The 22,385-nt window shown below is 42.0% G+C and overlaps 1 protein-coding gene across 2 annotated transcripts in view; it reads left to right on the plus strand.

Annotated features, from left to right (window-relative positions):
* The window catches only part of LOC308220392 (SAM and SH3 domain-containing protein 1-like), a gene marked incomplete at both ends in the record, with an annotated part of 560,546 nt that overhangs the window by 522,385 nt on the left and 15,776 nt on the right, over positions 1-22,385 (plus strand). Inside the window, 4 exons of one of the 2 annotated variants that reach the window (XM_080616328.1) lie at positions 9,147-9,279; positions 13,744-14,090; positions 18,584-18,655; positions 20,834-20,977. In XM_080616328.1, coding sequence (XP_080472454.1) covers positions 9,147-9,279; positions 13,744-14,090; positions 18,584-18,655; positions 20,834-20,977 — 696 coding nt within the window. Of the gene's footprint in view, positions 1-9,146; positions 9,280-13,743; positions 14,580-18,583; positions 18,656-20,833; positions 20,978-22,385 lie in introns of both variants that reach the window. The other variant, XM_080616327.1, reaches the window with a different exon arrangement.

The following is a 22,385-nucleotide window of genomic DNA, read 5'->3' on the forward strand; positions in this document are numbered from 1 at the left end:
AGAGTCCAGCACCTCTCAGAGAAATCTCGTAGCAGAAGAATTACAGCATGTTTTCTTATTATCTTTCTCCCCTCTCTATCCATGCATAAGGGTTTCCCATGGGTATAGTAATACAGAAACCTTCATGAGAGAAACACAAATTGTCATTACAGTTCCCAGGACACAACACAGTTTTAAGTAACGTCAGTGCTGTGGAGTGATGATAGCAGAGCAAAAGACCATCAATGTGTTTATATTTAGTTTTTTAGCTTTTTGTAAGGAGTTTTTTACATATTTGGTCTGAAATTTTCCAGAACGCTTTAGAATTTGAAGGAATAGCACATTTATTTTGGAATAAAACTGTATCACTTCTCTAAGTATTACAGAATCACAGAATGGTTAGGGTTGGAAGGGACCTTAAAGATCATCTAGTTCCAACCCCCCTGCTATGGGCAGGGGTACTTCCCACTAGACCAGGTTGCTCAAAGCCTCATCCAACCTGGCCTTGTTTACTATTTGCTTATTTGCTTGGCTAGGTATGTGTCCCTGGTGTGACTATACATTGTCATCACAGGATTGTACTGAGCAGTTGGCAATAACATAGCCCAAGTAAACCTCCTGCTTGCTGCCAGTAGGAGTGGCTCCTGCATATGTCAAGACTGGATGCAATTAGTCTGCCATAAGGTCTCTGAGAAAAATCTTCCTGGTATCATGAGTCAGAGAAGAGAGCTTACAGTAACGCACAGGCAATGACTGTAATTAAGCGTGTTCATAACCACTTCTGTTTTGACTGCATTCAGACAAGCCCTGTTGACTTGCTTTACCGCAAAGTGTTTGGCCATGCACTGGGAGAGGGTGGAAGGTGGGAAGGCAAATTAATTTAATATTCATTCTAGCATATTACTTGGCTTTTTTATACCGTTTTGCCCTTGGGCAGCTGCCTGATTTCTCTGCTTATTACCTAGAGGGTGGGAGAACGACGGAACCAGGGTTTTCCTATTCTCCCCACATGCATCAGCCAGCAGGAGATGCTGTAATCCATAATGTGGTTCCCTGCCCCCATCTTTTCTGGGACCAAGCTTATTAAATTGGAACAAAGCCTTGCTCAGTTCAAGAATTGGGAATCTCAAAAGCCATGTGTTTCACTGCCCTGTTTGGCAGACCCTGGCTGAATAATCTTTACTTGGGGTACAATAGAAAATTTTAATTGTGCTACTGTTGGTTACCACTTAGCCCTCTCCCTGCTGCTGGTGTTCCCTTCCTCACACTTAGGATGATAACATTAATAATTTGTTTGAAAATACTATAAGAATGTAATTTTAATTACTACATCTTTCACTATAGGCTCTCATTCTCTTCTTTTCTTCTCTGATATGAATTTCACTGTATTTCATGTATTGCTGTTCCACCCTTGGTTTTCCAGAATGTGGGGAGATCGGTTTCCAGTGCCAGTGGTATACTTTGTTCATTAATAGTATAGCCTACACCAAACAGTAGAGGTTCTCCTCAGGCCCTCTTGACCTTGCCAAAAACACAAGATGCAGTTGAGAGAGCCCTGTTAGAGACCTTTCCCATGTGTACAGGAGTCTGCAGGAGAATTGGAAAGGAATGCCATTTTGTATCAGTACAGAATAATGTAGTGCAGAGCTTCATTCTACCACATATACCTATGACAAGTGGTACATGAGTACAGTTGTATTGTCATTAAAATTAATTGTGCCAATCAGTGAAAGAAATGCTTAGCCATGAGGAAATGTCTGGCTTGCAGATGCAAACATCAGCAATGGGCGTCTCAGAATTATTCAAGTAAAACCTGGAAACAGTTAACATCTAGGAATTGGCCTAAGTAGCTATTCTAGTATCAAGACAGACCTCCGGGGAGAATTAAATTTTTGTACTCTTGTTACTTATGACAAATATTTCCCACTAATTTCAGTAAGCAGTGTCGTCACCGGCTAATGTGTAATGCATCTTTCACCAAAGTAGCTGTTGGATGCTCCTTTGATTCCCTTATAAGTAATCAGGCCGAATCCACACATGGTTACCTGCAGGGCTGACACTTCCACTGCACGTTTTAGATTTAAAGAGCCCCTACAATTCATGCTCTTGCAGTTAATTATGTGAAGTGGCAAAAAACATTTATGACCTCTGTAATTTTTTTAGTATTTGTAACCTCAGGTTATGATGTGGATTATCACATCTGAGCTTTACAGCCTCTGCGAGAATTAGAGGTTTGCAAAACTTTCTTAATGAAACCAAAAACCTTCAAAGCTCAAGTTGCAAAGCCCCAAACTTAGCTCAGTTTCACTCATGGCCATGAACTTCTTAAGGAATCTGGGATACATTTCAAGAAAGTAGCTGTCGTGTTTTGCTCGATGTGGGCTGGTATGTTTTTGAAATTGGAGATCACTACCTGGTTTTATCTGAAGCTTTGAATTTTCCATAGGGTTTTACATCAGAATTTTGAGGATAAAGTAATTTGAGGGTAAGAACCCAACTACAATGCACCAGTAAATCTAGTTTACGTGACCCCTAGGGAGTAGAAAAGCTGTGTATGGTCATTAGTACAAAGGTGGAGAAACTGAAAAAGGGTATTTGGCTAGGTGGCTCATTAAGTCAGCCAGTTATCAAAGGAAGTAGATTGTTTAGTCCCACTGTGATTTCACTTTGTGATTGATCTGTGGCAAATCCAGATCAACTGGCCACTGATAGTATGGTCCTGGGTAAGGGGAATCTTTTCTTGGCTTAAAGAGGGTGCTGTTGTGGTATGCCTTTGCTACTGCTTTCCACCACTGCATAGCAGTGCTTCTAATTGGTAGAGGTTTTGGTCCATGTTTTCTTGTGCTCTGAGAAGAAATGTCGAAGTTCTGGATTTGTCCAAAGGTTTAAGCTTAGGTATGGTTGACTAAAAGAGGAGTGCCAATTTACTTGAGCATCTCAGTCTGTTTCTTAGGAAGGGAGGTCTGAGCCCAGCCTAGGAGGAGAAGCTGGTAGTCATGCTGCAATGCTTTATAAAGCCACAATGTGGCTAATTCTAGACCAGTCTGAGATTTCTGAATTAAACATCATTTGCCTTTCCAGTTCTTAATGATAGTTCGGAGTTTTTTTTTTCTTTTTTTTGCACTGAGACAAAAGGAAAAGAAAAAAAGAAAAAGGATTTAAGTTCACAAATTTAAAAGCATTTAAGCAACGTTTATTTTTCTCTCAAATTACCCAGACGTTTATAAAGGGAAATTCTCAGGATGGCTTTTTGTCAAAAGAATAAAAAAGTGAAAATAAAAAAGCCTGGTAAAGAGCTTAAGTTATATTGCCTACAGACACAGCCTCCACTCTAGCAGTCGTGTTTGAGGGTCAGTCTTCGTCCTGGCTTTGCAGAGGTTCTCTGTATTTTTTTTCTTTCACTGAAATTCCATAGACAGTAATTAAGGAACTGGAGGCCAGCAAGAGGTCAGCAAGCCTTCGTCAGTGAAAACAGGGATTGTTTGCCATGTACAACACTCCCTTTTTTCCTTGTGGTGAATAGAAGATTTGCTTAGAGCTGATGACTTATGCCTTTCTTGCAAGTTATGCAGCTAGCGAGTAACTGGGAGAATCAATCAGGGAGCTGAAAACAGCTAATTGAGTCCAGCATCATGCTTTTTTCTTCTTTACATATTCAGCGGTGGAGTCAGAGCCAGTTCGGTGTCTGATAATGTAACTCCAGAGAAGAGGCATTTTGTGCACAGGATTTGGAGCGAGTACAATACTTAAGAAGAAGGGTCTGCTCCTAAATTTCAGGGTTACGAAGCTGACAGCAGTTGAGGACTCGGGGGGAATTACTCGAAACTGAGCTTTAGGCCTATAAATGCCGAAGCTGGTAAGTCACTGAGCATGTAGAGTGATGTGGAGAGGATGTGCCTTCTGTTTCAGAGAGGGAGAAAGAGAAAAGGCTTTTGTGGTTATTCTTAGGCACAGCACAGCATGCATAGCTCTTCTCAGTTCTCGTCTTCCTTTCCTTGGGCTCTTAAGTTCTTTTCTGTTCTATTTTCCTGTCTCTGACTTTATCCAGGCATCTTTAATAAAATTTTTTTTAAAGTTAGAACGGATGGGGCTTTTGGCGGATGTAAAGCCTGTTAGAGAGAAAGAAGAAAGGACACGTGTAGCCACGTCTCCTAAAGGGAACAGCAAAATCTCTTTACATTTACTATAGAGCTCGTAGTTCTGAGCTAGCAAGGGCTGGGGGATATGATATGATATGCCCATGAATCTGAATGTGGTTTTTTTGACCCACTTTGCTGAACAAGAATTGTATAATAGCCAAAAACATTGGCTGTCAAAACCAAAAATTGTCTGATAGCTTGGGCTTAATCAGATATTAAGAGATTTTCTTGTTTCTAGGTTTCCCCAGAGATCTTAGTTTGGGACTGAACTATTACTAGGCATAAAGAGAACTGTAAAATTTTCACATCTCTCTGAATGGTTTCACACAGCTCATGTAAAAGTAGTGTATGTTTATGTTTATGGAGCTGAAACAGATTAATCAGTTATGATAGCTTTAACTGGATAGTGTCCTAGTGTTTCTTAAACATTTTTATTAGGCAAAGCTTGCTAGCCAGGTCATATCTTGTGTTTTTTAACAGCTACTGCTATAACCCTTATGTGTTTCCAAACATAGTCCTGCCGAACACTAGCTACTTACTTCTGTTTTACATTTTGCCAATTAATTCCAAGTACCATAATAAATGTTTAGTTTTCTCTGTCTCTGTGTGTGTGTGTGCTTGTGTGAAGCACTATTTCAAAGAGGAAGGTTAGGGTTGTTATTTCTATGGCGTGTGAAATGGGCTGGATGTTAGAGAGCAGCAGAGCAAGGCATGTGCCCTGCCTCCAGATCAGGCAGCAGCAAAGAGTCCGCGTGAGAAAAACAGGAGAGAAAGCAAAGAGGGCGCCAGGAGCAGAACTTTAGAGAGCTCCTTGAATATCAAAGTGCATGTGTTTAATTTCCCATTTGTTCCTGAACGTAAGGCTTTTTCCTTTGATCTTACATACAAGATGATGCAAAATGTGGCCTTTAGAAGTGCACAAATAGAAAAAGTTTTCCAAGCAGAAGAGATGGGAGAGGTTGCAGAGGAAATTGCTCTCTCCTGGATTTGAGAGAATTTTCATAGGTTTCTGGCCACGTTTGTTAGTGGTGATGAGCTGGGTGGTGGGGATGAGCCTTGGACTGCCCGTAGTTTTCCAGCCATGTGATACGTGGTGGCTGCAGTCCTCTGCATGCAGTCCTTGGTATTTCCAGATGCTGTTCATTTATTCTCCGTTCCCCTGTAGTCCTTCACGCGCTTGTGTAGCCGAGCTCTCCAAGCTGGCTGGTTTCCGCACCGTGAGAGCATTGCAGATGTGTCGGGGATGCACTTGCTCCAAGCAGCAGAGGGAAAGGCGGCTCCACCCAGCCAGCCCCGCCAAGGAGGCCCTGCAGGCTTCACCAGGTCCCCAGCAGCCCAACTGAGCCCTGCACTCTCCTTAAAGTGAGCGCAATTGCTGTGCATCAGCTTTGGCCAATTTGTTATGGTTTAAGGCTTTGGAGGCAGCTGTCTGCAATCTGATGTAATGTTGCCCTGGAAACCAGAAATGAAATACTTAAGCATTCACCACAGAATTACTACATACAGCATTAGCCAAAATAATTAAAAGTCGAGCCATATGGGCTTTCAGATGGAAAAATTTGGAGCGGAGGAGATGGAATTTAAGTTGTTCCTATTCGCAGTACTGCAAATCTGCTTGTTTTCCCCTTGGAGTGTCGGGAGAGGCCTGCTTTGCAGTGTGTGGGATATGGAGAGGTCCTGGCTGTTTTACCAGTGCCTGAGGGCTTGGCCTCATGGGACAGCCATGTGCCAGGAGCCGGGAGGCATTGGCACAGGGGGTTCAGCATGGCCTCTTCCTGTGCCCAAGAGCCTCCAGCCTCGCCTCTTGCAGACACATTGTTCCCTCTAATAGACTGTGCAACCCTTTTGCCATGTTGCAGAGCACTGAAGCACTTGTTAAAGGGGTAGAAGGTGAAAGGGAGACTGACAGCTGGCTGTGTCAAAGACCCATGCTAAGGGCTGGCTGCTAGAGCTGCCCAGGAAGCCATTTGCCCAGGCCTCCATGCGCTGGGGAGGTTGGGGTGATTTTCCCATCCAAAATAAGGGACAGCAACCAAAAAAAGCAATTCAGTAACTGTGGAGGCAGGAAGGGTAGAATGGGTCGAGGAAGTCAAAGCGTCCAAGTTCAGCAATTTCCAAATATGTTGCTTACAGCCTGGATGCTTTACATTTCTGTTTTCTGTTTAATATTAGCTGTAAAATAAAGCATTGCTTGAGCTGGAAAATTAAGCTCTGTTTCCCATGTGCAAAAATGGAAACTTTCAATAATTTCAAGGCCTTTTAAAAAAAATTTGTTTCAAAACCAGGAAGTAACTCAAAAGTAACCCTTTTCTAAAACAGTTTCATGCTTAAGAAATCAGCGTTATTTGACAAAGTTTCTTGACTACTGGCATAGTCACCGACATTTTTAGGCTTTTTTTGCATAAACTTATTAGCCATCCTTTTCCTTTACAAAAGATTTTCCATGCCACATGCTACACAATATGATAGGAAATAGGATGATGGAGAGAGACTGACTTTATTTTAGTCATCCCATATTCCGGCAGCTCCTGTTGTTGAACACAAGCTGTTCTTGCCTCTCTCGGCCAAGCACCAGCACTTGGAAGAGTTGTCACTGCCTGCAGAGGATCCTGGCTCAAGGGGTGGCAGGGAAAACCAGCTGGCGCTTGGATTATGATGGGACCTTATTTATTTTGAAGTGTCATGGGGACCCCTTTTACCACCCACTTGGGTTCAGTCTCAGTACCTTGTGCTGAGGCTATTTTGGCTCTCACTTTCACTGTGGTAATTGTGAATGCAAATGTCAGATACGGTAAAAGCTTTTGTTGTCATTGTCGAGTCTTCATAAACCTAAGAGGAACAGTTCTTTCTTGGATACCAGTGGTGCAAAAGTAAGACTAGTCATTTATTCTTTGATGAAATCCTGGATGGGAGGACCAGGTATGAGCCATTCTCTAAGTCTCAGAGACAATACAAACAGTAGTGTCACAAATGAAGGGTGTACAAAAAATAATGAAGGAAAGCAATGACTTAATAGTAGTTGCATTTAAAATAAACAAATCTCAAGTGCAGAGTATGTATGATGGTTGCTTGCAGGGATGTGCGTGATGGCCTAAGAAGTCTTGGCTGAACTTGATTATGGTCAATAATCCGTTCATCATCTTATCTAAATATGGCTGTCTTGTTGCTTGACATGTCACTAAGTTGTCCCTGCCAAAATCTTTGAATTAATGTTCATCTTGCTGCTAAATTTATCTTGATATGAACAAGTCTGGTACTCTTCTTTACAGCCCTATTTTTCCCAAAGGAAGATCATTAGTTACCTAGCCAGCCTGTACCCATAATAAACGCATTCCTGTGGCTCTCAGATGGCAGAATGACAAGTCTTACTGCCGTATATGGTCCATTTGGTATTCCTTGTTTTGGATTAAAATAAAGTTTGTGGGAAATCAGTAATTGACAGTGCCCTCACAGAAAGTGGCTGAAGTTTGCTGTGGTGTGGTGCTGCTGGCCCTGTGAGGTACTTGCCTGGGAGGCAGGCTTTCAGAGCTGCCTCAGCTCCTCTAGGCACTGTTTGTGCCTTTGAAAGCATACCCGTGCAGCTTCTAATTGGTGTCCTGCCCCATGGCACCTACAGTTATTACCACATCCTGATATTTAAGTGTATTAGAAAAGCAGAAAGTGGTTTTATATTTGTCCTGTCTTTTATTCAACCTCTGGAAAAGCAGACAGCATTTTTACTGGGGAAGAGCAGAGGGTGGCTTTTTTTCTTGGCTTGTATTTGTTGGGAATTTTTCTTTTGAAAGTTTAATTAAGGAGAAGGAGAAAAAAGGATGAGTGTGCTGTGGAAACCCAGAAAGCTGCGCCGACAGGAAGTTGCATGAGGGTTTTTCGAGCTGACCATTAGGAATGTGTTGAATTGGCTGGGACCGCTGGTGAAAACAATGTAAGGTATATGATCCATACTGCACTCCAGCTGGAGCCTGTGCTGCACGCAGGAATGTGCAGCAGCCACAGTGCCAGGGCTGTCCTGGTCGAGCCGGAGAGCCCTTCTGGCTTCCTCTTCTCTTCCCTTCCCTTCCCCCCACTGCCTTCCACATTCTGAACTGATTAAAACAGAGGAAGTAGCACGTTGAACGTTGGATCTGGCTTGAAAATCGAAGTCATCTTCTCGTTCACAAGGAATGGATTGTTTCAGCTTGTTGTGTCACTGCTGCTGGAGAGAGGGGAATTTTTTTTTGTCTCTGTAATGTTTGATACTTGAGGGAAAACAGCTGGAACTGAGCATACTGGATCAGATGCAAAACGAAACGGGATGCTGGGGAATATGGACTGCACTGTATATCTGAAAAGGTCAGAATTTTCCCTTGGTCAGTGCTGGAGGAATGCTGTGTCCATCTTGATTCCAGCCTCAAGAGCCTTCAGGAGGAGTGTAGGGAGCAGGGAGGAGGAAAGGAACATTTCGTAGCTGTGGCAGTTCATGAACGAGGCAGATGAGGTCTCCTCCTTCCTTTTCCTTCCCATCCCTTTCTTGTGCTGCTGTTTTTGATTTTCTGGGAAGACTAGGGGGGAAGAAAGAGAAGTCGTCAATGACAGAGCTTCAGTTTGGAGAAGCTGTTTATAACCAGGTTTAAACAGCAAGTTCTGAGATGCCAGACAGACCAGTGACTGACCCAAACCACAGAAGCATAACTGGTATGGTAAGAAGAGCCCTGGGAATGAGCCCTGCCTGAAACGTACTGAGAGAGGACGTGGAAGTAGTTATTACACAATGCATGGGAAGAAAGACAAGGGCAGGAATGCATTTCAATGCCTAGGATCTTACATTGCACAGATTTAGAAATCAAAATGGTATGTCATGCTTTCAGAAAAAGAAAAAAAAGAAAACCCTCAGTAATTTAAATGTTTCTGTGTGACCTGGGCTGAAAATATAACACCAGCTACAGAGCTGCAGTGACACAGTGCAGCAGATGAGCTGGGTTAACTTGACCTGAAGGAGCAAGCCGTGGAACTACTACTTTATTAATATTCCCTTTGTTTCTTTGCCAGTCAAGAGAACAATCCGATGATGAAACAGAGGAGTCGGTGAAGTTTAAGAGGTTGCACAAGCTGGTGAATTCTACTCGCAGAGTCAGAAAGAAACTCATAAGAGTGGAAGAAATGAAAAAACCCAGTACGGAAGGTAAAAAAGCAATGTGCATATGGTTAAAACTGTTGTGTGTGAATACATGTTTCTGTTGAGAGGGAACAGAAAGTGAAGGGATGGGTGAGGGAGGGGTGGAGTGTTCTTAAGGGATAGTAGGAAAGATTGCCTTGTCTGTGGTGCATGCCTTATGCACGTTAATTGCATTTTGAGACAGTGGAAGGAGGAAAGTGACAGCCTAGGATGTGGTTATTGCTGATCTGGTATTTCCAGAGCAGTGCTTGAGAGCCCCTCATTAAGAGAGTAGAACTTGGTTTATGTTTTATGCCCTATGCTGTGGAGAGAGTGAGACTAGGAGCAATCCCAGCTGGCTGGCCCACAGGCGCAGCAAATAGGTAAGCAGAGCCACCATCATGTTGCTCCCTCCTCTGAGGCCTGGGATGAAACAGAGGTGAAGCCCTCACTAGTTTTGGGAGGGTAGTGGCTGGTTGGTGATGCAGTTGCACCATGGCATCATCCTGTGGCAAAAGTACAGAAACTCTATCAGACATTGTTGTGGGATAGCAATGGCCTCATGTAATATTAATTCCTACTTCTGGGGGAGCCTGCTTACAGTTTGGCTCCTGAATGAGCCCTGCTGCCAAGAGAGAGGGGGAGAGAAAGGAGGAGGAGGAGGGTGGGGAAATGGGAAGCAGAGTTCAGCCCCTGGGAATACCATGCTGCAGAATTAACTCTGGATGACCTGTATCTGTGTGTGAGCACTCAGATTAATGGAGCCTGAGCCTCAGGAGCCTTTGTGCATGGCCCTGATTGAGTCCTCACTGGAATTGTGGCCATCCCTCTGCGTTAGTGGCCTTCCCAGAATCACATGCCAATTCCCTTCAGCTTTGCAGTGAGCTGAGCTGTGTTATGATTCCTTTCTAGTGCATTTAAGGAGAACATGTGCATCTCCTTGAGTATGTGGCAGGAAGCTGCTGGCAAATTTATGATCTAGCCTGCCTCTTTGGTGGTACTGGCTGGTGTGAAAGGTATGTCTAGAGCTGTGCACTGGGCAACTTCTTGGTCTGAAAAGTTCTTGTCACCTTATAGGATGAACATAAAGCTGGGTTATCTTGAAGCAAAAACATAGGTTTTGAGACTGGTGAGCACAACATGGCTATTTTTCCTTTGCTTTGAGGAAAGGACCCCAGAGAGGCCTGTTCTACTCCTTCCCTCCCTGGAGGTCTGGGAAAAGCTGCAGGGAGCAGTCAGCCAGAGGCCCCAGGGATGGGAGCAGCTGCAGGAGCAGGCAGCTCAGGGGCCGCTGTGCATGCAGACACCTTCCTGCAGTTTGGCCAGACTTTCTCCTCAGCATGCTAAGTGTCTGCATTGCTCTCTGTACTCTCTCCCATGGTGTTTCACCTCCTTATTTCCTTTTCTCCCTCAGTCTTTCACTTAAGCATCGTAGTTCTTTCTAGGGTTTTTTCTTTTCCACTGAGTTTTTCCACCCCTGCCCCCCCGCAGAAAAATCACTGAATTAACAATTGTATCCAAAAAAGTTCGCTTTGTTTCCTTCTGTCTCAGTCTGCTGCCTGTCTTCTCTGTTTTAACTCAAGGCTTTTCTGAATAAGTTATGTGTAACTCTGAGTTTGTACTTTATCTAACACTCTGGAGTTTCTTTGTTGATCGGGAAACTCGGTAGCAAAAACAATTATTGCTATATAACACATCATGGAATACTTCTGCATAACTAGAAGGCCCCTTAAGTAGCCAAGTCTACGTTAGGAATGACTTTTCTTTCAGGAAATTCTCTTGACACCCAAGTTTTCATGTGACAAAGTAAAACTGCTTCATAAATGCTGAACATCTCCATCTCTCATAATGGAGGGCTGTATTCCTATTTGGATATGTCAAAGGGCTCTTCAAGATCACAAAAAATACTGTGGTTGTATTTGGGGATTGCTGTCTGGCATTACAAGTTACCTGTGATTGGTTCTTGAGCAGGGTGCTGCTGTTATTTGAGTCTGCATTATGAATGTAATGTGATATCCCAGATGGCTAAGTTTTGGGGATTTGGGTATAAAATTTGATGGAGTAACATCAGTAAAATTTCAATAAATTCATCAGTGCTCAATAGCCTTTAACAAACTATGAGAGTAGGCTTGGTTTGGAAACTGACATGCAGTTCCCCGGAAGATTCTTCATAGTCCTCAAAAATTTCTTCATGAAGAACAACTATCCCAGAGCCTTCTCCCACATTTCTGCTGTTGACTCTGCTATCACACTAAATACACATCTGGATGATCTGATATGCACTAGAATGTGTCAATAGCTGAATCCATGTTTATTTTGTGTTAGCATGCTCATAGTGAGTTAAATAACTGAATCTTCGTAATTCCTGGGCACCATTCTTATATAGCATTTAAAACCAAATCATGTCTACATCTGTGTCATTATGGCTTTGTGTCGTGGACTCACTCCAAATAACATCTGTTACAGTGTTGACACAGAATGCATATTTTGCAAGCTGTTTAAAAACATATTTATTCAGTGGACTAAAATTGTTTATCAGCACATATTCAGTCCCAGGAGAATGTCTATTTTATGTCAACATTTGGAAGTAGAGGGAGAAAAAAGAGTAAGTTGGACAGTCCAGCAAAGGTGGTGTCAAAATCAGACTCCATTCCACATATCTACCCCAGAAGAGTTCTCAAAAGAGTGAAAGTTGTGTGTCTTTTCACTGTCACAGCGAGTTTCGTCTTGGTGCAGTAGCATCTTAGTTTTCAGCAAACGTACATCAAACATGCTTTGCCAACAGAGTGAACTGAAGGTGAGACAGGAAGCCTGGACAGGGCAACCAATCTTCTTTCATTTTGAAATGTGTCTTCTGTTATTGAATGAGCGAGTTTAGTAAGTTAGAGGTATTTTGGTAATGGTTCAAATTTAGCTCTGCTGTGTAAGCAGTGGAAGCAATCGTAGGTGAAGGACAAGTTGGGTCAGGCAGGAAAATTATTTTGACAAGAAATAAGTACAGTCACATTTCTGTGTGTGTTTCTGATACAAACCTATGAATGCTGTGAAATGTTAGGCAAGACTGAGGAGGATGTATACTCTTGTTTGACTGTTTCCTTGTTACTGCGTCTAACACCTGAGCCTATGCTTTGCTCAGAAGAAAACACCAGAGAAAAGTATCTTAAGTGATAAATGTGAAAAGGAATTGCAAGTTCAGGTCCTCTATTCCCTTCTCTGTGCTCCAAAAAAAGAGACCTGGCTATTTGCCCATCTCTGGTGCTTGTGTTGCAAAGTCTTCTTCCCTTCCTGTGAAATGTGTGTTTGTTGAAAACCAAGTGTTTCTGTCATTACCAGGAAGGACACTGTTGAAATTGGCACACCCGCATTTTGACCTACTTACTTTTCTTTGCATCTGTTTAGGAAAATTCTGATTAGAACTGGTGCCTCTTCCCCCATCAAAACCCCAAAACTTTAAATTTCTTCCTGGAGCTCAGCTCCATAAAAAGAAAAAAATACTGCTTTCTGCAGCAGCAGCAGCATTTGGTATAGCAGAACTGGACCTGAGAAGTACTTGTTTGGTTTTTAATACCTGAATATATTTCTGACCTGTTGTAATCTCACTAGAGCTGAGCAAGTATCAGAAGGTGTCGTGGTTTAAGCCCCAGCTGTAAATCAGAACCACGCAGTCTACTTCCCCCCCTCCACTCCCCAGAGGGATGGGGAGGAGAATCGAAAGAATGTAACTCCCACGGGTTGAGACAAGAACAGTCCAGTAACTCAGGTATAACACAAATCACTACTGCTGCCACCAATAATAATAATGATAAGAGAAATAACAAGGGAAGAAAATATGATACCGCTCGCCGGAAAAGAGCCCGACCGAAAAGAGGACGTGCCCTTCCGGGTAGCTCCCAGTTACATCCCCTGGCATGACGTGCTGTGGTATGGAATACCTCTTTGGCTAGTTTGGGTCAGGCGTCCTGTCCCTGCTTCCTCCCGGCCCCTCCTCCTCCCTGGCAGAGCATGAGACTCACAAAGTCCTTGGTCAGTCTAAACATCGGTGTTATCAGCTGTTCCCAGGCCAAAAGTCAAAACACAGCACTGCACCAGTAGAAAAAATGACTGCTACTGCTGAACCAGGACAGAAGGCAAACCATGAAAACATGTCTCAGTTCCAGCCTTTAAGGGGTTCTTTGTGAGAGCACCTGTGGTCTGTCTTAGCTGTCTTAGCTGCAGATGAAAGGGAGAAACTTAAAATAACGAGTTTACTTATAAGATGCTGTCATCTGCCTGTTGTTAACTCATCCCAGAACTCTCACTTCACAAGTGGAAGGAACTGCTTCAAATTTAGCTGCTTGCAAATGCTTTCTGGGCTGCTTCTATAAGGAAGAGTTTTCTTCCATTTTAAGTGGGAGAATCTTAAAGTAATACAGCAAAGCTCCATAGGGAAAAGTATCTTAGATAATTATGAGCGATGGATAACATGCATTGTGCTGCTTTTGTCCCCTGTAGGTGTGGAAGAGCACTCACTTGACAACTCTCCTATACTGGATGACAGATCAGCACTTTACTCTGGAGTTCACAAGAAGCAATTCTACTTTGACAGCCCCTGCGAAAAGCAGCCAGAGGATGACTCGGACTCACTTACTACTTCTCCCTCATCCAGCAGTCTTGATACGTGGGGAGCTAACCGGAAGCTGGTGAAGACCTTCAGCAAAACTGATAGCCGTGGCCTTATCAAGCCTCCCAAGAAACTCGGGACATTTTTCTCTTACCCAGAAGAGGAGAAGACCCAGAAAGTTTGCCGCTCCATGACAGATGGGGAAATGAAGAAGAGCCTCGGCTCACTGAGCCATGGGGTAAGTACAGAAAGCATTTGCTTTTATGACAGCAACAGGCACAAGCACCATCTTCTGGTGTCCCTGGAGGAGATTCAGAGTGTAAGGAAGCAGATCCGATTGAAGAAAATGGATACTAACTATTCCTGTTCCAGAGCTTTTCTTTGCCAGCGTCCTGCTAGGAAAGGAGCGTCTCCCACAGCTTGCGACCTGCAATTACTGCGGCACAAACCAAAAGGGGGTGGAGGTTGTGGCTTCCCAAACAGAAGGCTACGAGGGCGCACTTCTGTCAGCGAGTTCAATATTACCTATGTGGTGGAGAGAAGCCTGTATAGTCACCTCAACCTCTCACAGCTGGTGCGTCCCGTTACTGACAGGACCCTGAGCAAGGCCGACAAGCAGGACCTGAGGAGATGCCTGCTGGAGGAGGATGAGGAGGCCAAGAGGAAGTGGGCTGCCACAGTGGATCGCTGTACTAAAAGGGTTCTCTTGAGAATCCACCAAAAGTCTGTGAGTCAAAGAGTTGCCATGAAGGTGGTCTTTCAGTTTCTGTGAGGTTGCAGTCAATGCTTTCTGTTTTATACCTTTAACTAAAACTCAGTGCTTCTGCTTTCCTTGCTGTTAGAAACTCTCAAGCACTGTAATTCAGCTTTGAGGAAAGAGTTTGATACAATCCCATAAGGTACGAGTTTTGTTGAAACTGCAGTTTCTTTGTGTACAGAATAACTCAATGAGAGCGCAAATATGACACTGCTGCTTCTTAAACTAGCACAGAAATTGAGATCACAGGTGAACATAGGTTTGAGATGCTATAGACATGTTCTTTGTGATACTCTGGGAGTCGGTATTCTTTTAAAGGGATTACCGAGAAAATTTTCAGAGGATTAGAGCATCCTTAATCAACTGCGTTTCTCTCCTGCTGTTGTTGCCTCATGTTGGCCCTCCTTTTCTCAGTTTGCATCTCATCAGTTCACCCACCCAGTACTGTATTCTCTGTTACACACACAGCTGCAGAAAGACAAGGGGTTGGCATTATGTTAACACTACCCTGCTTGCTGCTCACCACCACAAGAAGTGCCCCTTCTGCTCTGTCCCTGGCCATTGCTCCTTCTTTCTAGCATGGGGTGAAGGTGGGACCTTCCCTCAGAGCATTGTGGAAAAGGAACAAGGGGTGGCTGATTAAGAAAATTGTGCAGTAAAATGGGAAATTATTTGACGACTCCAGAGATCCAAAGCTGCTTCCTGATTATAAGATCCCCTTTTGACGTTTCCCTTTACCATGATGCTGAGTTTCCTAGGAACTTGCCTTTGGGGCAAGCCAGACCTCCAAAGCTGAGCCAGCTAGTCTGTTGTCTGGATGACAATGTAAATATGTTCCCTCCTTCAGTGGGTGGAAAGAGCAGTGCACCCATAATGTTAAGCAGGATATCCCAGTGAACAGTACAGTAGAAACAGCTTTTCCTCTTGAGCTACACATTTCATTTTGAGAGGTCTCTGCTTAATTTCTTCAGATGTGAGGTATTCTTAATGTAAGAGTAACAGCCTTGGTCTCCTTGAATAACCTGTGGGAGGTGACCAAACCTTCATGGTCTGCTTTTTGCTCTTCAGCTGCAAAATAGACATTTTTTTTCTACTCAATACCATGAGTATTCCCTCTTGGCAGCTTCACAGTTTCTTCTGCATTGACTGCTTGCCTTGCCACTCACAGGGTACTGTTTATTTTCACAATCATTGTACTCTCAGAAGACATTGTTTTCCCATAAGGATATTACAATGATAAGAGAAATCTTATGCTTCTGTGGATTGTACAATAGGGCTATCTCAGGCAAAAGAGAATGCTCGTATGTGCTAGAGATGCCCTATAATTAAAAATACCCTCTGAAACTGTCTTTGTAAATACAGATGACAGAGAAGCTTTTCAGTTTTTCTAATAAGTTGTCTTGCTATAGTAATTTCATTATGAAAACCATCTGGGCCAACTTTTATTTATTCACAAGAGATACAATCACAGAAGAAATGCATGATGTGTTACTGCTGTTGTTGAGGAACTTCTCAGTAAACTGCTCCTCCAGCCTCGTTTGAATGGGATAAATGGTGGAGGAGGCATGCTGCTCTTACTAGCTTTTTCAACACACTTCTTCCTGAAACCACAAAAAGCTGGCAAACTTCAACCAGTGCCACTCCTTCTTCCTAGAAATGCTTCATGTTTGTTTGCTGCAACCTCAGGGAAACTGCAATGCCTATGTATTCAGTGGAATTGGTCACTCCGTCTTGCCTTGCCATTCATTTTTATCATTTATATTTGTTTCAGTGACCTGGACATGCATGAAGTTTTCAAATCGCATCAGTTTTTCTTTTCTCCCAAAAGGATAATACTTTTGATTGCATGGCCGTTCCATTGAATATCACTCTCCTCATCCACAGACCTTTTGTTTGGTACAGTATCGCCAGGGTCACTACTGGAATCTGAAGGCGGAAATTAAATATTGAATGTGTGGGGAGATTTATAATGAAACAATAAGCACCTGCATTATGATGCATTTATTCAGAAGCTTTCAACTAGCAGACAATTTGCTATCTGAGAAGACTTCTTTAGGAAGAGATCTGGCTGGTTTGACAGACAAGCTTCCTCAGAGCAGTTCCAGGTGTCCTCTCTTCATTGCTGCGTTTTGCCTTTACACTGTAGGATTATTAGAATGGACTCTTGAGAGAAGGACAACATTGCTTACAGTTAAACATGCTGTGCTTTAAGAACTGATCTTATTACTTGTGGTTGGTCTCAGATGCTTTCCAAAAACAATTTTTAAAAGCTATGCCATAGTCACATTGCCTTCTGGTAGAAGACACATAAAAAAATTCTATATCACAGCACTCATTTTTAATGCACATGGGGCATAGACAAAACTGGCTTTGAGTTCTAGTAGAGCTGTGGTGTGTACAAAAACTGTTATCCAAGCACTGCAGGTATGCAGCAGCTAACATAGAAGCTAGAAAACTTTTTAAAAGCTATTAATATGTATGCTGATTAGCAGTGAACAGGGCAGGAAGAATTTTTACTTTAATAGAACTACTTGATGTAATTGTTTACTAAGTGTCACAGTTTATAGAGCTTGCTTCTTCCAATAGAGTGTTGAAGCAGACTGGTAGTTCTCAGGTGGTGGGTCTTCACTGTCTCCCAAGTACAGATTCATGGTACTGATCAGGCAATCCTTTGTAGGTCTGATCTGATGCTTAGTTGAGTCTTAAGATATCTTTGAAGTTACTCTGCTGGGTAGTTCAGTCCCTAAGAACTTAGAGTTTGCAAGTAGCTGATCTTCTGCCTCCTGAAGAGAATATTTAGACATCTGTCTGTCTCACCACCCACACTCAGAGGCCAGAGTTGAAGTTGTGCAAGTAAATTGCAACTGTTACATCTTCATTTCCCTGGATTGCCCTGTGAGGCTTCTGGCAGGGCCTGGTACTTGAGTACTGTTGAGCTGGCTGTTCAGTGGCCCAATATAAAGTCAAAGGTTTTACCTTTTGGAATGTGAGGGGTCGGACTAGATAACTTTTGAAGGTCCCTTCCAACCCAAACTATTCTGTGATTCTGTGATTGCAAAGCAAAAGCTGGATTCTCTCTGAGCCCCGTAAGTATCTGGTCTTTTTTAAAGCGATACCAAAGCTTTAGCAGAGATTCATCCACCACAATTAAATGATGGCTAGCTGTGGAAATGCAACTGTACTAAATTTGGTGGCCCTCTGCTCTTGGGAAGGAAGCAGTATCATAGTGCTGATTTTCCTTTTTTATTCAGAATGATCAAGATAAACTAAATCTGTGGGTTGAGCCAAAACTGAGTCACTCCACTAGAAGATTGAGGCACTGTGAACATAGCATACTTTATCCCAGAAGTAGCAGAGCTGCTTTGTACCACCACAGGTATGATAGTAAGTACATTATCTGGAATCGGGGCTTGCTGAGTCTCTGGGAACACAGTGCTTATGGATAGGTAGGCTGAGTTTTTCCTCCTCTTACCAAGGGCTTGCCCTACAAGGCCTCTAGCGTTTCCCTGTATTTCAGTGGAAATGGAATCTATGGAGCTATTCCCAGGAGGTAGGTTGTTCAATGCTTTAAGAGATTGGTGGTTCTCTGTTTCAGTGCTACTGTGGACTCATTTATGAAGGCAAATGGGAGTGCTGAGGTGGAGTTGCCAGCACCCTGGAAAACTTGATGCATAAGAACAACAGTTTTCTCGGACCAAAAGGTCTTTTTTTCTTTTTTAAAAAGAAGAGTAGGCAATAGATGACTCAACAGCAGCAGACCTTAGGCCAAGGAGTTGTCTCTGGAAAAGGCAAATGACTCAAATGGCTTTATAACAAATTTCTTGATTTATAATTTCACATCCTTTTGTTTGTTTGTTTCCATTTTTGCAGACATTTCTGTTTTCACTGGTGTTCCCCAAATCACAGATGTTTTCGGTGAACTAATCATTGTGACAGAACTGTATCCATTGTTTTGTTGGTTATTTTTTTTACAGAGAACCTGTAGCTTTGGAGGGTTTGACTTGACAAATCGTTCCCTTCATGTTGGAAACAGTTCTGACCAAATGGTAAGTTTAAGACAAGAAGGTGCAGACTTGAAATAGCATAAAAAGAAATGCACAATAGAGTTATTATAGAGTGAAGTGTAATTTAAGTCTGTAATAACAGTTTGGGAATCCAAGAAAGCAGAGTATCTTTGTTAACCTCAAGCTTCCTTAGCTTTGAGAATAACATACCCGCCCATATCCATGTGTGTATAAGTATTTATATACCATATGTGTAAAAAGGCAGGAACAAGTGATCAAAGTGCAGATCTGGGGGTACATCTGCAGGCTGTTCTTATGTCTGACTTCCTCAGAGCATCACCCCAGGCAAAACATATGATTACTATACTTTCTTGGTAAAAATATTTACTATTTGAAGTGATGAGGCAAACTTCCCTTCACTGAAGATCTGCAAGTTATTTGGGTGGAAGTCATTATACAAGAGATTTATTATTTGTTTTCTCTTTGTATCTAAGAGCTGTGGAGTAGACCAGGATCCCATTGTTGCTGGGTGCTGCACAACCGATCTCAGAGCAATTTGTGTTATAAAAAAATAAAATAAAAAAAACTCCTCCCCTGAGAATTAATTCCATTTTATGTTACTCATGTTGATCCCAGTGTTACTGTTGGCCAGCCTGCAGCCAAAAATAACAGAACAGAAATGAGACAGAACATCATATCAAATGAAATTGCCAACATAGTTTTTCCTTTTTGCCCATATAAGATTTTCTTTTCTGTTTCAACACTGGAGCTGATTAACTTCTCTGTTTACTTAAGTCCAAATTGTGAAACATTTATGTGCCAGCATTATATTTTGTTTATGTCAGTTGGGTTTCTTGGGGTTGTTTTTGGTTTTCTGATTTTTTTTTTTAACATCATAAATTAAATTTTTCCCTAGTAGCATCAGTAGTGGGAGAGATGCAGTGCACCAGAATAATGTACATAGAGCAAGGGGTTTTTTCTTTAAACATTTAAGTCCATTAAGTAGAAGGTTTTTTACAAAAATAAAAGGCAAAAAACTGTCCTTAATTTCTGCAAAAAGACTAAAAGTTACCAAAGTTGTAAACACAAACAACTTTTGACAGAAAAAATGGAGAATTGTCAGAAATGAAATATCAGCTGCATTTCAGAGAAACTTTTTTTGGAGAACTTTAGTAAAGTAGCAAACATACATAAATTTAGGAAAAAAGCTATAAATCTTTTATGTAGAATACAGTGTACACTTACTTTAAGGTTTGTTATTTTAAGTAACTGCATTGTCTTCAGAAAGGTTATTGAACTGAGTCAGGGGCCAAATTCAGTAGTCAGTTGATTTGGCTAAACAGATTTTGGTCCTTTTTGCATTGTGATTTTTGGTGTATTCTTGCCAATGGCAGGTGCTGGTAGTAACTCTTAATATTGCTGCCTTGCTGTGGTTCCCAACGCACTATAGAATAGAAGACCATATTTAACATGCCACCTGGCCAATCTGAGTAAGGGCTGAGTCACACAAGTGAGTTTGTCAAAATGTCAACTGATCCATGTTAATTTTTCATGTGCACTTGTGGCATAAATAAATGCTGGGTATCTTAAGCTGGTTTAGAAAAGGTTAAATGTATTCAAAGCAGCGGGCCTTTGTCATCCACTATGACCAGCTAATTTAGTTCAGCAGTACCCTCTTGGATGTCTTAAGAATAGCTGTGCAAGTGTTACTTCCTGCCATGGTTGATGGATTTAGAAGCTTTTTTGTTGTGGGTTTTTGTTGTAGGTTTGTTATATATATATATATATATATATATATAAAAAAGTCTACACTAAAACCACGGAGACTGTCATCAAGAGAGGTTAACTGAACGCCTGTTTAAATTTGAGAAATCGAATGCAGGTATCCATATACATATATATATATATACACGCACACATATGTTTGGCTAGGATCTTGGGGGTACCTTTACTCCTATTACAAGGTATAAGTCTTAGCTTGAAACTGTGAAGTTTTCTATCAGGTCAAATCCTTACCTGAAACTCAAAGAGATAAAGTCATTGTAACAAACCACAGCACACGTACGAACAGTAGCTGCAGAGAAACTTATAAATCAGACCTTAGGAGTACGTTACAATGGACTGCTACGGTAGTTTGCAGAAGGTCTCTGCAGTGGCTGGTGACTGAGGAAAAAGATAGCTCTTCTATTTTATAGGCTTAAACCCTGTTGTATTTTGCAGGGCAAAGAAGGAGACTTTGTTTATAAAGATGTGATCAAATCCCCCTCTGCCTCCCGTATATCTCTGGGCAAAAAGGTGAAGTCTGTAAAAGAAACCATGAAGAAAAGGATGTCTAAAAAATACAGCAGCTCTCTCTCTGAGCAGGTATGTAAGGTCTGCAATGGAGTCCACTTTAATAGTGTAGAAGTGATAATCAATACTGATTTCCATGCTTCAAGGCATCTCTGAAGATAATTCTAACAAGATTGTGAAGTATGGCTTATTTCAATGTTCTTATAAAATCCCTTACTGTGAAATGGCTTCCTATAGATGTCAAACCATGAAAACGCATTTTCAGATTTTCGTTCAAGTAGCAAATCAGCAGAAGCCTGTGGTTGATGGCATTACACATCTTGCACTCTATTTCCATTTCTTTATCTGTCATTGTTTATTAAGGGAACTGGTCTTTGACACAGGGTCACAGTAATATATTTAATATCCAATTTATACCTTAGTTTAAATTCTCAGCATAACTTCATGTATATGGTTCCTCTCTGCTGTTATAGATCTTCTGCCCATCATAGTTTCCCTCTGCAGCAGCCTGTTAAAACAGATGCACAATGTAGTCAGAAAAGGACATCCCACAGAAGATTTTCCTATTATTCTTTCATTACAGATTTTTATGGCATATTCTTAAAAACGAACCTGAAGTACATTAGTTGTAAATTAGGCTTTGAATTTCACTGGCCCGGGAACAATTGCTGTCTTTTTCCCTTTTGGTATATTTTGCATTCCTATTCTTCAGTGGAGTGTCAAAAATTCTTTGGCATTTGTTTGAAACTAATCTTGCCACTTGAAACGTGTAATAGCTGGGAAAGTCGAGCTCTCTCTGACTGACATCGCCCCCAAGTGGGCTCGTACCGGGGATGCTGCCAGCCATAGAGAAACGGGAATGGGAAGAGCGTCCTCCCCCAGCAGATCTGCTTTCTGATATTAATGCAAAGCCTTAGTGCCGGTAAAAGGAGCAGCTCGTAACATTAAAAATAAACCCCCCAAACTGCAGAATCTGGAGACAGCAGAGACAGGCGGGAACGTGGGCAGGTTTATGCAATGCTCTGCAACGTTAGAATCTCTTTCCTTGTAGAACTGTCATACTGATTCATAACCAGGGCAGTGCTACAGTTACAGTTATTTAATTTAAATTTACAGAGAAAAACATTTTAAGGCCTAACATGATTTGATATTGATAAAAGGATGCTTTGGTGTCTGACTGGCCTTGCAGTGCCCCTCTGCAAAGACTACCTAAGGAAAGGACACTTGAGAAATCGGTTTACAGTGAGTTAGCAATACAGTTGTGTAGCTCTCTCTGAGATTGACTTGACCTCTGAAGTCATATGCTGGGATGACTTTTTTCCCTGATGATTCTGCAGCATGCAAATAATAGCTTCTATCTGAAAGTTTTATGACCACAAATCCCCACAAAACCTCTTCTTGTGTGGAAGCTACAGTTCTTTTGTTTTCAAGCTCTTTGGCACAGTTGGTTTAGAATATTTGTACCTTTCTGGCATCATGA

This window comes from Psittacula echo (genome assembly GCF_963264785.1).
Source record: "Psittacula echo genome assembly, chromosome: 4".
NCBI lineage: Eukaryota > Metazoa > Chordata > Aves > Psittaciformes > Psittacidae > Psittacula > Psittacula echo.